This window comes from Phoca vitulina, unplaced genomic scaffold (assembly GCF_004348235.1).
Source record: "Phoca vitulina isolate PV1807 unplaced genomic scaffold, GSC_HSeal_1.0 scaffold51, whole genome shotgun sequence".
Lineage (NCBI taxonomy): Eukaryota > Metazoa > Chordata > Mammalia > Carnivora > Phocidae > Phoca > Phoca vitulina.
In genome coordinates, this window is record NW_022589754.1 from 8,623,670 (window position 1) to 8,638,372 (window position 14,703).

The following is a 14,703-nucleotide window of genomic DNA, read 5'->3' on the forward strand; positions in this document are numbered from 1 at the left end:
ATGGAGAATTATCATCTGGACACCACTGTTGGAACACAGTATACTACCAATTATTCACAAATGATGACTCATCCCAAGAGATATACCAGATGGCCTTCTTATCCTCAGTACTGGATACAACAAGTACGTTTGAATTTTACCATCAGACAAGTTTTGTTTTCTGTTTTTCATTTTTTGCAGGTTTTTTTTTTTTTTCCTGGAGAGTGGGAATTGGTCTTTCCATGTCAATGCACCCATTTTCTATGACCTTATTATATTAAGTTTTACTTGGATGGGGGAGGACCCGTTACTTAGGGATATTGAACTTCTCCTAAGTGTCCAATGATCCAAATGTTCTCTTCTTTTTGAGCATTTCAAGACCCCAATAATTAGTGAGTCTGAATATTTTTCAAAATGACAGTAATGAACCTCCATACTGTTTTCCAGAGTGGCTGCACCAGTTTGCATTCCCACCAACAACAGAGTTTTAGGGTTCGCCTTTCTCCATATCCTCACCAACACCTGTTGTTTCTTGTGTTAATTTTAGTTATTCTGATAGTTGTGAGGTGTTATCTCATTGTAGTTTTCATTTGCATTTCCCTGATGGTCAGTGACGTTGAGCATCTTCTCATGTGTCTGTTGGCCATCTGGATGTCTTCTTTGGAAAAACGTCTATTCATGTCTTTTTTTTTTTTTTTTTTGCAGTTCAGTTCTTTTTTTATTATTATTATGTTATGTTAGTCACCATAGAGCACTTCATTAGTTTTTGACGTAGCATTCCATGATTCATTAGTTATGTATATTCTTTTTTTAACCTGATTATTTGTTTTTTGGGTGCTGAGTTTTATAAGTTCTTTATAGATTTTGGATAGAAGCCCTTTTTCTGATAAGTCATTTGCAAATATCTTCTCCCATTCCATAGGTTGCCTTTTAGTTTTGTTGATTGTTTCCTTCACTATGCAGAAGCTTTTTATCTTGATGATGTTCCAATGTCTGGTTTTGCTTTTTTTTTCCCTTGCCTCAGGAGACATATCTAGTAAGATGTTGCTACAGCCAATGTCAAAGAGTTTGCTGCCTTGTTCTCTTCTATGATTTTAATGGTTTCCTGTCTCACACTTAGGTCTTTCATCAATTTTGAGTTTATTTTTGTGCATGGCACAAGAAAGTGGTCCAGTTTCATTTTTCTGCATGTTGCTGTCCAGTTTTCCCAACACCATTTGTTGAAGACACTGTCTTTTATCCATCAGATATTCTCTCCTGCTTTGTCAAAGATTAGTTGACCATACAGCTGTGGGTCCATCTGGGTTTTCTATTCTGTTCCACTGATCTATATGTCTGTTTTTATGTCGGTATCACACTGTCTTGATGACTATAGCTTTATAATATAACTTGAAGTCTGGAATTGTGTTGTCTTCTGCTTTGGTTTTCTTTTTCAAGATTGCTTTGGTTATTTGGGGTCTTTTGTGGTTCCATACAAAGTTTAGGATTGTTTATTCTAGCTCTGAAAAATGCTGATGGTATTTTGATAGGGATTGCCTTAAAGGTGTAGACTGATTTTGATAATATAGCCATTGTAACAATATTTGTTCCTCCAATCCATGAGCATGGAATGGTTTTCCATTCCTTTGTGTCGATATCAATTACTTTCATAAGTGTTTTACAGTTTTCAGATCACAGGTTGTTTACCTCTTTAGTTAGGTTTATTCCTAGATATCTTACGGGTTTTGGTGCAATTGTAAATGGGATTGATTCCTTAATTTCTCTTTCTGCTGCTTCATTATTGGTGTATAGAAATGCAACTGAGTTCTGTGCATTGATTTTATATCCTGCAACTCTGCTGAATTCCTGTATCAGTTATAGCAATATTTGGGTGGAGTCTTTTGGGTTTTCTATATAGAGCATCATGTCATCTGAAAAAAGTGAAAGTTTGATTTTTTCCTTGCCAAGTTGGATGCGTTTTATTGCTTTTGTTGTCTGATTGCTGTGGCTAGGATTTGTGAGACTATGTTAACTAAAAGTGGTGAGAGTGGATATCCCTGTCTTGTTCTTCAAAAAGTTAAAAATAGAACTACCTTATGGTCCACAATTGCACTACTAGGTATTTACCCAAAGAATACAAAAATATCAATTTGAAGGGATATATGCACCCCAATGTTTATAGCTGTATTATCTACAATAGCCAAATTATGGAAGCAGCACAAATGTGCAATGACTCATGAATGGATAAAGAAGATGTGGTATATATATACATACAGTGGAATATTATTCAGCCATAAAAAAGAATGAAGTCTTGCCATTTGCAATGACATGGATGGAGCTAGAGAACATAATGCTAAGGTGAAATGTCAGTAAGAGAAAGACAAATACCATATGATTTCACTCATATGTGTAATTTAAGAAACAAAACAAATGAGCAAAGGAAAAAAGAGAGAGAGAGACAAAGCAAGAAGTAGACTCTTACCTACAGAGAACAAACTGATGGTTGCCAGACGGGAGGGAGTGGGGAGATGGGTTAAATATGTGATGAGGCTTAAGGAGTGCACTTGTGATGAGCACAGGATGCTGTATGTAAGTGTTGAATCACTAAATTGTACACCTAATACTAATATTACATTGTATGTTAACTAACTGGAATTTAAATAAAACTTTAAAAAATGACAATAATGATTTTTCATAGATTAATTAACAGAAAAGTTTTTCATCAAAGAATGGTTTATTTCTAGATTATATTGGTGCAAGTTAACCCTGGGGAGACCTTCACCATCGAGTCTGATGACGGGAACATTCAGAATATCCAAGGTCAGTAAAAGTATAATTTGGTGTGTGTTTCTTGAAAGCAAATAGAGTAAATTTAAATATTAGTATGAAATGACTTTACTAGTAATCTATCCCATTAGTATCCCTTCCCATTTGGGCCATATGGAATCCTCTTAAATTTATATAGTCCTCATAGGAGCATAGTATCAATATAAAAACCAGGGCTCATGTTGGTAGTCTTACTAGAGATCTTCATGTAAGTTACTTTTTTTAAATTGAAGATTAATTCAGGAATTTCATTTGAAAAAGTTCACATCTGGGATATACTGACAGCCACTAATAGTTTTAGACTCTTCTCTTATAGGAGATGACTACTGAGGCCTTCAGAGAGCTCATTCATTCATACATTCAAGTATTTTTTTAGTGCCTATCATGTTCTAGCACTATACTAGGTATTCAAGATATAACAATATACAGGAGGAGGATAAATTATTTATATATACATATTAGTTTGCTATATATATGTATACATAGTAATATAAAATTAATATTTACTTCATATAAGACTTAGTATTATTCATATTGTGATGGTTGTTTTTGTTCTTATGCCAATTATTTTGTATCCTGAAGTGTTTTAGATCTATGATTCAAAAATTTTTTAAAACATTGTCATTTTTTTAAAAAATTATCATTTAGCAATGGATTCCATATGGCTGCTATATAAAGTTTATTGTAAATTCATATTTATTATTTTCCCCATTATTAAAAGGAAATCACCATTCTAGGACTTGAGAGCCACATATATTTTTTAAACTAAGCAGTAATTTTAATAATTTCAGAAAAACAAAAGAATGATGACTCACAAAAGTTTCCATTCTGTGTAGGATTTTTATTCCTGTGCAATTGTATGTCTAAGACAGTAAAAATACCTAGTATAAAAGTAGGGTATCACATGAGTAGCATTGGGTCCTTGTCTATATTATTCTGTTTTCTAAAAACTTTCACTTTATTATTATCAATGAAAAGCTTAAAATTAATATTTTATTATGTAACATCACTAAAAGAAATATATTTTATGGTTCAGAGTAAAACTTCTATTACTCAGTCTATACACAAGTAAAAGAACAATGTACTGAAAAGCTGATACTTCATTGTTATAAGCAGTAAAATTTGCCAGTGTTTTTATAATATAAATTTTACCCAATCCCCATTATGTGTTTTATTTTCCATCAATTGTGATGAATTTGCATTGATTCATCTACATTCATACCTAGTTCCCTTTGCAAGTAAGCAACAGACACTGAAAATGGCTGGCTGCATAGAGATGGTTTTCACTGTGAAAAATTAAACAGACTTTAAAGTTATTAAACAATTTTTAAATTTCTTTGAATTAACATATAATGTATTATTTGTTTCAGGGCTAAAGGTCTGTGATTCATCAGTCTTACAAAACGCACAGTGCTCACCATAGTACATATCTTCCCCATTTTCCATCACCCAGCCACCCCATCCCTCCCACCCCCTCCACTCCAGCAACCCTGTTTGTTTCCTGAGATTAAGAGTCTCTTATGGTTTGTCCCCCTCTCTGGTTTCATCTTTTTTCATTTTTCACTCCCTTTCCCTATGATCCTCTGTCTTGTTTCTCAAATTCCTCATATCAGTAAGATCATATGATACTTGTCATTCTCTAATTGACTTATTTTGCTTAGCATAATACCCTCTAGTTCCATCCATGTCATTGCAAATGGCAAGATTTCATTTTTTTGATGGCTGCATAATATTCCATTGTATACATATACCACCTCTTCTTTATCCATTCATCTGTTGATGGACATCTAGGCTCTTTCCATAGTTTGGTTATTGTGGACATTACTGCTATAAACTTTGCGGTGCATGTGCCCCTTCAGATCACTACATTTGTATCTTTGGGGTAAATACCCAATAGTGCAATTGCTGGGTCGTAGGGTAGCTCTATTTTCAATTTTTTGAGGAACCTCCATGCTGTTTTCGAGAGTGGCTGCACCAGCTTGCATTCCCACCAACATTGTACGAGGGTTCCCCTTTCTCCACAACCCCACCAACATCTGTCGTTTCCTGACTTGTTAATTTTAGCCATTCTGACTGCTGTGAGGTGCTATCTCATTGAGGTTTTGATTTGGATTTCCCTGAAGCTGAGTGATGTTGAGCACTTTTTCATGTGTCTGTTGGCCATTTGGATGTCTTCTTTGGGAAAATGTCTGTTCATGTCTTCTGCCCATTTCTTGACTGGATCATTTGATCTTTGGGTGTTGAGTTTAATAAGTCCTTTATAGATTTTGGAAACTAGCCCTTTAGCTGATATGTCATTTGCAAATATCTTCTCCCATTCTGTCGGTTGTCTTTTGGTTTTGTTGACTGTTTCTTTTGCTGTGCAAAAGCTTTTTATCTTGATGAAGTCACAATAGTTCATTTTTGCCCTTGCTTCCCTTTCCTTTGGCGATGTTTCTAGGAAGAAGTTGCTGTGACTGAGGTTGAAGAGGTTGCTGCCTGTGTTCTCCTCAAGGATTTTGATGGACTCCTGTCTCACATTGAGGTCTTTCAACCATTTTGAGTCTATTTTTGTGTGTGGTGTAAGGAAATGGTCCAGTTTCATTCTTCTGCATGTGGCTGTCCAATTTTCCCAACACCATTTGTTGAAGAAACTGTCTTTTTTCCATTGGACATTTTCCTGCTTTGTCGAAGATTAGTTGACCATAGAGTTGAGGTCCATTTCTGGGCTCTCTATTCTGTTCCATTGATCTATGTGTCTGTTTTTGTGCCAGTACCATACTGTCTTGATGATGACAGCTTTGTAATAGAGCTTGAAGTCCAGAATTGTGATGCCGCCAGCTTTGCTTTTCTTTTTCAACATTCCTCTGGCTATTCGGGGTCTTTTCGGGTTCCATACAAATTTTAGGATTATTTGTTCCATTTCTTTGAAAAAAGTGGATGGTATTTTGATGAGGATTGCATTGAATGCGTAGATTGCTCTAGGTAGAATTGACATCTTCACAATATTTGTTCTTCCAATCCGTGAGCATGGAACGTTTTTCCATTTCTTTGTGTCTTCCTCAGTTTCTTTCATGAGTATTTTATAGTTTTCTGAGTACAGATCCTTTGCCTCTTTGGTTAGATTTATTCCTAGGTATCTTACGGTTTTGGGTGCAATTGTAAATGGGATCAACTCCTTAATTTCTTTCTTCTCTCTTGTTGTTGGTGTATAGGAATGCCACTGATTTCTGTGCATTGATTTTATATCCTGCCACTTTACTGAATTCCTGTATGAGTTCTAGCAGTTTTGGGGTGGGGTCTTTTGGGTTTTCCACATAAAGTATCATATCATCTGCAAAGAGTGAGAGTTTGACTTCTTCTTTGCCGATTCGGATGCCTTTTATTTCTTTTGTCTGGTTGCTGTGGCTAGGACTTCTAATACTATGTTGAATAGCAGTGGTGATATGGACATCCCTGCCGTGTTCCTGACCTTAGGGGGAAAGCTCTCAGTTTTTTCCCATTGAGAATGATATTTGCTGTGGGTTTTTCATAGATGGCTTTTATGATATTGAGGTATGTACACTCTATGCCTATACTCTGAAAAGTTTTGATCAAGGAAGGATGCTGTACTTTGTCAAATGCTTTTTCTGCATCTGTTGAGAGGATCATATGGTTCTTGTTCTTTCTTTGATTAATGTACTGTATCACATTGATTGATTTGAGGATGTTGAACCAACCTTGCAGCCCAGGGATAAATCCCACTTGGTCGTGGTGAATAATCCTTTTAATGTACTCTTGGATCCTATTGGCTAGTATTTTGCAGAGAATTTTTGCATCCATGTTCATCAAGGATATTGGTCTGTAATTCTCCTTTTTGATGGGGTCTTTGTCTGGTTTTGGGATCAAGGTAATGGTGGCCTCATAAAATGAAATTGGAAGTTTTCCTTCCATTTCTATTTTTTGGAACAGTTTCAGAAGAATAGGTATTAATTCTTCTTTAAATGTTTGGTAGAATTCCCCTGGGAAGCCATCTGGCCCTGGGATCTTGTTTGTTGGGAGATTTTTGATGACTGCTTCCATTTCCTTAGTGGTTATAAGCCTGTTCAGGTTTTCTATTTCTTCCTGGTTCAGTTTTGGTAGTTGATACATCTCTAGAAATGCATCCATTTCTTCCAGATTATCTAATTTGCTGGCATAGAGTTGATCATAATATGTTCTTATAATTGTTTGTATTTCTTTGGTGTTGGTTGTGATCTCTCCTCTTTCATTCATGATTTTGTTGATTTGGGTCATTTCTCTTTTCTTTTTGAATAGTCTGGCCAGGGGTTTATCAATCTTACTGAGTCTTTCAAAGGACCAGCTCCTAGTTTCATTGATCTGTTCTACTGTTCTTTTGGTTTCTATTTCATTGATTTCTGCTCTAATCTTTATTATTTCTCTTCTCCTGCTGGGTTTAGGCTTTATTTGCTGTTCTTTCTCCAGCCCCTTTAAGTGTAGGGTTAGGTTGTGTATTTGAGACCTTTCTTGTTCTTTGAGAAAGGCTTGTATTGCTATATACTGTCCTCTCAGGACTGCCTTTGCTGCATCCCAAAGATTTTGAACAGTTGTGTTTTCATTTTCATTGGTTTTCATGAATTTTTTTTAATTCTTCTTTAATTTCCTGGTGACCCTTTCATTCTTTAGTAAGATGCTCTTTAGCCTCCGTGTATTTGAGTTCTTTCCAACTTTCCTCTTGTGATTGAGTTCTAGTTTCAAAGCATTGTGGTCTGAAAATATGCAGGGAATGATCCCAATCTTTTGGTACTGGTTGAGACCTGATTTGTGACCCAGGATGTGATCTATTCTGGAGAATGTTCCATGGGCACTCAAGAAGAACGTGTATTCTGTTGCTTTGGGATGGGATGTTCTGAATATATCTGTGAAGTCCATCTGGTCCAGTGTGTCTTTTAAAGCTTTTATTTCCTTGTTGATCTTTTGCTCAGATGATCTGTCCATTTCAGTGAGGGGGGTGTTAAAGTCCCCTACTATTATTGTATTATTGTCAATGTGTTTCTTTGATTTTTTTATTAATTGGCTTATGTAATTGGCTGCTCCCATGTTAGGGGCATAGATATTTACAATTGTTAAGATGTTCTTGTTGGATAGACCCTTTAAGTATGATGTAGTGCCCTTCCTCATCTCTTATTATAGTTTTTGGTTTAAAATCTAATTTGTCTGATATAAGGATTGCCACCCCAGCTTTCTTTTGATGTCCACTGGCATGGTAAATGGTTTTCCACCCCCTTACTTTAAATCTGGAGGGTCTAAAATGAGTCTCTTGCAGTTGGCATATCCCTGGTCTTTTTTTTTTTTTATCCAATCTGATACCCTGTGTCTTTTGATTGGGGCATTTAGCCCATTTACATTCAGGGTAACTATTGAAAGATATGAATTTAGTGCCATTGTATTGCCTGTAAGGTGACTGTTACTGTATATTGTCTCTGTTTCTTTCTGGTCAATGTTACTTTTAGGCTCTTTCTTTGCTTAGAGGATCCCTTTCAATATTTCTTGTAGGGCTGGCTTGGTGTTCACAAATTCTTTTAGTTTTTGTTTGTCCTGTAAGTTTTTTTATCTCTCCTATTTTCAATGATATCTTAGCTGGATATAGTATTCTTGGCTGCATATTTTTCTCATTTAGTGCTCTGAATATATCCTGCCAGTCCTTTCTAGCCTGCCAGGTCTCTGTGGAGAGGTCTGTTGCCAACCTAATATTTCTACCATTGTAGGTTACAGACCTCTTGTCCTGAGCTGCTTTCAGGATTTTCTCTTTGTCTCTGAGACTTTTAAGTTTTATTACTAGATGTTGAGGTGTTGACCTATTTTTATTGATTTTGAGGGGGATTCTCTGTGCCTCCTGGATTTTGATGCCTGTTTCCTTCCCCAAATTAGGGAAGTACTCTGCTATAATTTGTTCCAATATACCTCTGCCCCTCTTTCTCTTTCTTCTTCTTCTGAGAAACAATTATTCTAATATTGTTTCACCTTATGGTATCACTTATCTCTTGAATTCTCCCCTCGTGATCCAGTAGTTTTTATCTCTCTTTTTCTCAGCTTCTTTATTCACCATCATTTGGTCTTCTAGATCACTAATTTTCTCTTCTGCCTCATTTATCCTAGCAGTTAGAGGCTCCATTTTTTTATTGCACCTCATTAATGGCCTTTTTGATTTCAACTTGGTTAGACTTTTATTTCTCCAGAAAGGGATTCTTTAGTAACTTCCATGCTTATTTCAAGCCCAGCTAGTATCTTTATAATTGTCATTCTGAACTCTAGTTCTGACATCTTACTAATGCCATATTGATTAGGTCCCTGGCAGTCAGTGCTGCCTCTTGGTCTTTTTTTGGAGGTGAGTTTTTCCATCTTTTCATTTTGTCCAGAGGAGAATAGATGAATGAGAGAACGAAATGCTAAAAGGGTAACAACAACCCCAGAGAAATATACACTAAACAAATCAGAAGAGACCCAAACTGGGGAGGAAAAGGAAAAAAAAAAAAGAAAGAATATGATCATGCTGGTGAATAGAACAGAGCCACACACTAGATTTTCAGTGTATTTTGGTCTGTTAGAAGAAACTGCCTCCCAAAATTTTAAAGAAAGAAAAATTTATATATATATACAAAAATAAGGGTAAATATGATGAAGGAATGGAATATGACTGTGAAGATGAAAATTAAAAAAGATTTTTAAAAAGGAATTGATAAGATAAAAAGTTGGTTGAATAAAGAATGAAAAAATTTATAAAAAAGAGAGAATTTGATCAGGCGGGAGACTAGGACAATGTCACACTAGATCTAGGGTATATTTTGGTCTGTTAGAAGTAACTGTATCCCAAAATTTTAAAGAAAGAAAAACTTATATATATACAAAAAATAAGGTTAAATACAATGAAGGGATAGAATATGACTGTAAAAATGAAAATTAAGATTTTAAAAAAGGAACTGATGTTTGTTGAAAAAGAAAGAAGAAAAATTCAACTAAAAATTAGAAAAAGAAAAAAATAATGAAAATTTTAAAAATTAATTTTGAGAGACAAAAAATTCATGGGGAAAAGAGCCATGAATTCTATTTGCTGAATTCCCCTAGTGCTGGGGTTTTGCCATTCTCATTGATCAGTAAACTTGGTCTTGGCTGGATGTTCTTGCTGATCTTCTGGGGGAGGAGGCCTGTTGCAGTGATTCTCAAATGTCTTTGCCTGAGGCGGAATTGCACTGCCCTTGCCAGGGGCCACGATAAGTAATCTGCTGGGGTTTGCTCTCGGGAGCTTTTGTTCCCTGAAAGCTTTCCGTACAGCTTTGGAGGATGAGAGTGAAAATGGCAGCCTCCCAGTGTCTCATCCTGGAGGAGCCGAAAGCTCGGGGCCCCACTCCTCAGTGAGCCCTCATAGAAAAGCAGTCAATCACTCGTGTCTCCCTGGTCTCCAGCCACACTCCGTGCTCACCCAGCCTGTGACCGAGTGTTTCTATCTCCCCCAGCACATGACCCCCTTTGGAGTCTCCAAACCCAGCAGATTCTTGCGGTGCACTTCCATGCTGCTCCTCCTGGGGGAGGAAGGGGAATCTCCCCGGATCTGCTGCTTGTTGGGTCCCGGCTCAAAGACTAGTGGCCAGACTGTGCCACAGATCATGGTTTATGGCAACCCTGAGCTGAGAGCCCACTCCTTGGCTCCATCTTTGCAGCCGGCTTCCCCACTCTGATACCTGGGAACTCTGCCACGCTCAGGCACCTCTGGTCTTCCTGTGACCCCAAGGATCCTGAAACCACACTGTCCCAGCAAGGGTTCCACCCCCCACTTAGCCACTAGAGCAACGTCCCTCAGCAGAGCAGACTTCTGAAAGTTCCAATTTTGTGCTCTGTTGCTCTATCACTTGCTGGTAGCTGGCTGACAGAGGCTCCCTCCCCCCGCGGTCTATCTTCCCAAATATCGCCTCAGATTCCCTTCTTCACACGTCCTACGTTCCAAAAAGTGGTCACTTTTCTGTTCATAGAATTGCTGCTATTCTTTTCCTCAAACTCCTGTTGAGTTTGTAGGTATTCAGAATGGTTTGATACCTATCTAGCTGAATTCCTGGGCCCAGATGAAATTTAGGTCTCCTACTCCTCTGCCATTTTGCTCCTCCTGCTCCTATTAAAGAATTTATTAATAATAATTCTCTTTTAGGACCCACTGATGTACCTCTGATGTCACCAAGTGGTAATTTGCCACCAATATACCTTCCTCCTGGTTACATGTCTCAGGTATATGAGTATGGTTTTATTTAGTATTTAGCCCTAAGGTATCATTTAACAGTTATTATGTCACTATATGATAAATCTTCTGAAATACTATTTAGTTGTTCATTTTGTTATCATTATTGCTAAAAAGCAATTGCAGTTAAGCTTAACCAAATCTCCCTTGGATTGTCTTGTAAATAATTCCTTATTTGGGGCGCCTGGGTGGCTCAGTTGGTTAAGCGACTGCCTTCGGCTCAGGTCATGATCCTGGAGTCTCGGGATCGAGTCCCACATCGGGCTCCCTGCTCAGCAGGGAGTCTGCTTCTCCCTCTGACCCTCCCCCCTCTCATGAGCTCTCTCTCTCTCAAATAAATAAATAAAATCTTTTTAAAAAATAAAATAAAATAAATAATTCCTTATTCATCTAATGAATTTGCATCTCATCATATTCATTAATCCTCTATTGTTTTTTGTTTCTGAGTACCTTAACCAATCTTGATTACCTATTACAATTGCTACAGTAATGGCTTTCGATAGTGTGTATGCTTTAGTCCCTACAATTACGTATTTTCAGTTCAGTAGTATTTCATTCTCAGTTGCTGGGCAACAAAGGGCACTTTTTAAAAAATTCTTCAAATATTTACCAAGCCCCTAAAATGGACAGGGAAATATTTCTCCTATAGACATCAACAAGATATTTCGTGGCCTTGAAATTTTATAATTGAGAATATGTCTTTTTCTATTGCACAGCTGTGGAAATCAATAACGTGCTAAATAAATCAATATATAGTTTGATTCTAAATGGAATTATCTATTTCAACAATATCTAACAAAAATACAAATGCATATTCCTTTTCACCTAGCAATTCCACTTTGAGGAATTTATCCTACAGATGTGTTTTCCCCAAATTTGGAATAATAAATATACAAGATTATTCATTACAATATTGTTTGTGATCATAGAAGGCTGCAAACAACCCACACACTTGTCAATGGAGGACTGTGTACAATGGAGGACATCCATATAATGGAGTACAATGCAGCTGTGCAAAAAAATGGGGAAGTTTTATGTACTGACATAGAAAGATCTTTAAGATATGTTGCTAAGTGTAAAAAGCAAGGTACAGATAGTAATAGTGCAAATAAGGCTACTTTTTATGTAATAAAAAGGAAAAATAAGAATCTGTATTCTTGCTTATATAGACGAATTCTAGAAGGATTCCTAAGAAACTAAGAGCAATAGTTATCTAATGGGGGCACTGAGCAGATAAGATTTAGGAGGGAAATTTTACATGTATAGTTTTTTATACTTTATGGTTTTAAACAAAGTCAATATATTATCTATTGTCAAAAAATTCCCTTTTTGAAAGCCAAACATATGGAGACAAGGAAGAATTGTCTTTTGCTTGACCTAGTTTCACTTAGTTATTACTTTTTGATCCCTTGGGTTTTCTAAATTAAGAGCACAGGATATAAATCTAAAACTTAGTTTAAAAAAAATGACAAATTTTATTAATTCTAATATGTTTATATGGTTCTGTCTTCCAACTTAGGTGGTGGAAGAAAATGGCATTCGCAAAATTATCATTGTGCCTCAGACAATTGACTATCATACAGCCATGCCTGCTCCTCTAGAACAAGTACCACACTTCATTGGCCCATCCTCTCCTGTGTATCAACAAGGGCCTCACCTGATGTATCCCCCAGCTCAAGGGGAATATCCACTGCCCTACATCCAAGAGCCTTTGCTGCAGCAGCTGCCACCACCACTGCTGCCACCACCACCACTGCTACCGCCACAGCTGCTACCGCCACAGCTGCTACCACCACTGCTGCTACAGCCACCACTGCCACTGCTGCCACCACCACTGATGCTACCACCACCGCTGCCACCAGCACTGCTTCCACCACCACCTATGCTACCACCAGCAACATTTATATACCAAGAGCAGCATGGTAGTATATAATTTTCTTAAACAGGAAATATTTTGAGTTTGTAAAAATTAAGAGCATTGGGAAATTAAGTGGAAAAAGTAGAAAGTAGTAACGTTTCCATGAATGACTGCATTTCATGCATGTATATTAGGTTTAATGAGAATAAGTACTGGTTCGTGTTTAAGGCAAAATACTCATAAACATAATTTTCTATATATTTTTGTACTTTGATATAACATTGATTTATGATATTTATTTTTACTGATTGGGTCTATAAAATCATATTGGAACATTATAAAAGAATGTTTTGATTATTAATGCCATACGGTGGGAATATAAAAGACACTGAAGGGTCAACATTAAAATCATCTTAGGACCTTAAAATTTGGAAGTGGAGTTACTCCCTAGGAAAATAGTATCCGTATTTGCTCATGTTTTTCTTTCTGTACATAACAATACATTATAAAAATACATACCTAGTATCTGTATTAAAGCAAAACAGGAAAAATTTTAAAAGTAAAACATGGCTTATCAGTGCTTTTTTTTTTTTTGGTTTGAAGAAAAGATTAAAAAGACCTTGAGATATGTAATTATTATAATTATTAAGCAGTACTCCATTGTCTCTTTTAGAAATGTATTCCTATAGAAGAGGAAATTATAACCAGTTTGATGAAAGGGCTGCTAACACGGGAGAACATATGAAGAAAAAAATGAGAGAAGGCCAACTTGGTGGACACAAGACTAGCTGTACAGTTAACAACACCTCTTTGCTTGTGAACAAAACCAATGATTTTTCAAGTATTCCTGCTACTTCAAACACTTACACTGTGGACTATGCTGCAAGTACCTCCACTGTTGACAATACCATGAGCACCTGCACTGTGGAGAATGCTCCACACACCTACACTGTTGACAGTGCATCAAATACCTACACTGTAGACAATGCTACAAGCACTTACACTGTGGACAATGTTCCATGCACCTACACTGTGGAAAATACTTTGAGCACCAACACTGTCGAAAATACTTTGAGCACTTATACTGTGGACAAAGCTCCATGTGCCTACACTGTGACCAATGCTCAGGACATTTACATTGCTGACACTGTTGACAACCCTCCAAGCACTCACATTGCTGACAATACTCCCAGCAATTCTTCCACTGACCATACCCCTAGTACTTCCACCACAGACAATGTTCTTCCTTCCACCACTGATAGTGTTCCAGACCCTTCCAGCACTAATTATGTCCTCAGTACTTCCACTTCTGACAGTACTCCCAGACCACTAGCTATTGACAGCACTCCAAGCTCTTCCGTTTCTGACCATGCTCCCAACCTTCCCGTCTCTGAGAGTGCTCCCAGCACTTCTGCCATTGATGATGCTCTCAGTGCTTCCAGTGCTGCCAGCAATTCCAACACTGCTAGTGCTCATGTTGAGACTAGTCAGGGAAAGAAATGGAGTGCTGCAGGAAGTGGAGGCATCAAGAAGAAACCAGGTGGAAAACAAAGCAAGAGCCCATCATCAAATGCTGCAGAAAAAGGTAAGGTCAGGAGTTTGGTTTTGTTGGCAATGAATAAACATCCTAATGTTTAGGAATCTCAGTGCACCTTAAATATTTAAGTGCCATTTTGTTTCCATTCCCTCTTGTCCTCATTGTACCCCTAAATCTAAACTCAGTGAAACCACAGTTGGGCTGCCTTTTTAAATCATGGAGAAATGACCATCCTCATGCAAAATGTGTCATGTATCTTAGGTGCACACCACGTAATTC

General features: G+C 37.1%; 1 protein-coding gene across 1 annotated transcript in view; it reads left to right on the forward strand.

Moving 5' to 3' along the window:
• The window catches only part of LOC116621848 (fibronectin type III domain containing protein 3C1-like), a 52,706-nt gene continuing 38,003 nt past the window's right edge, over positions 1-14,703 (forward strand). Inside the window, exons 1-5 of the mRNA XM_032387864.1 lie at positions 1-123; positions 2,703-2,778; positions 10,943-11,019; positions 12,549-12,951; positions 13,561-14,472. Coding sequence (XP_032243755.1) covers positions 1-123; positions 2,703-2,778; positions 10,943-11,019; positions 12,549-12,951; positions 13,561-14,472 — 1,591 coding nt within the window. The remainder of the gene's footprint in view (positions 124-2,702; positions 2,779-10,942; positions 11,020-12,548; positions 12,952-13,560; positions 14,473-14,703) is intronic.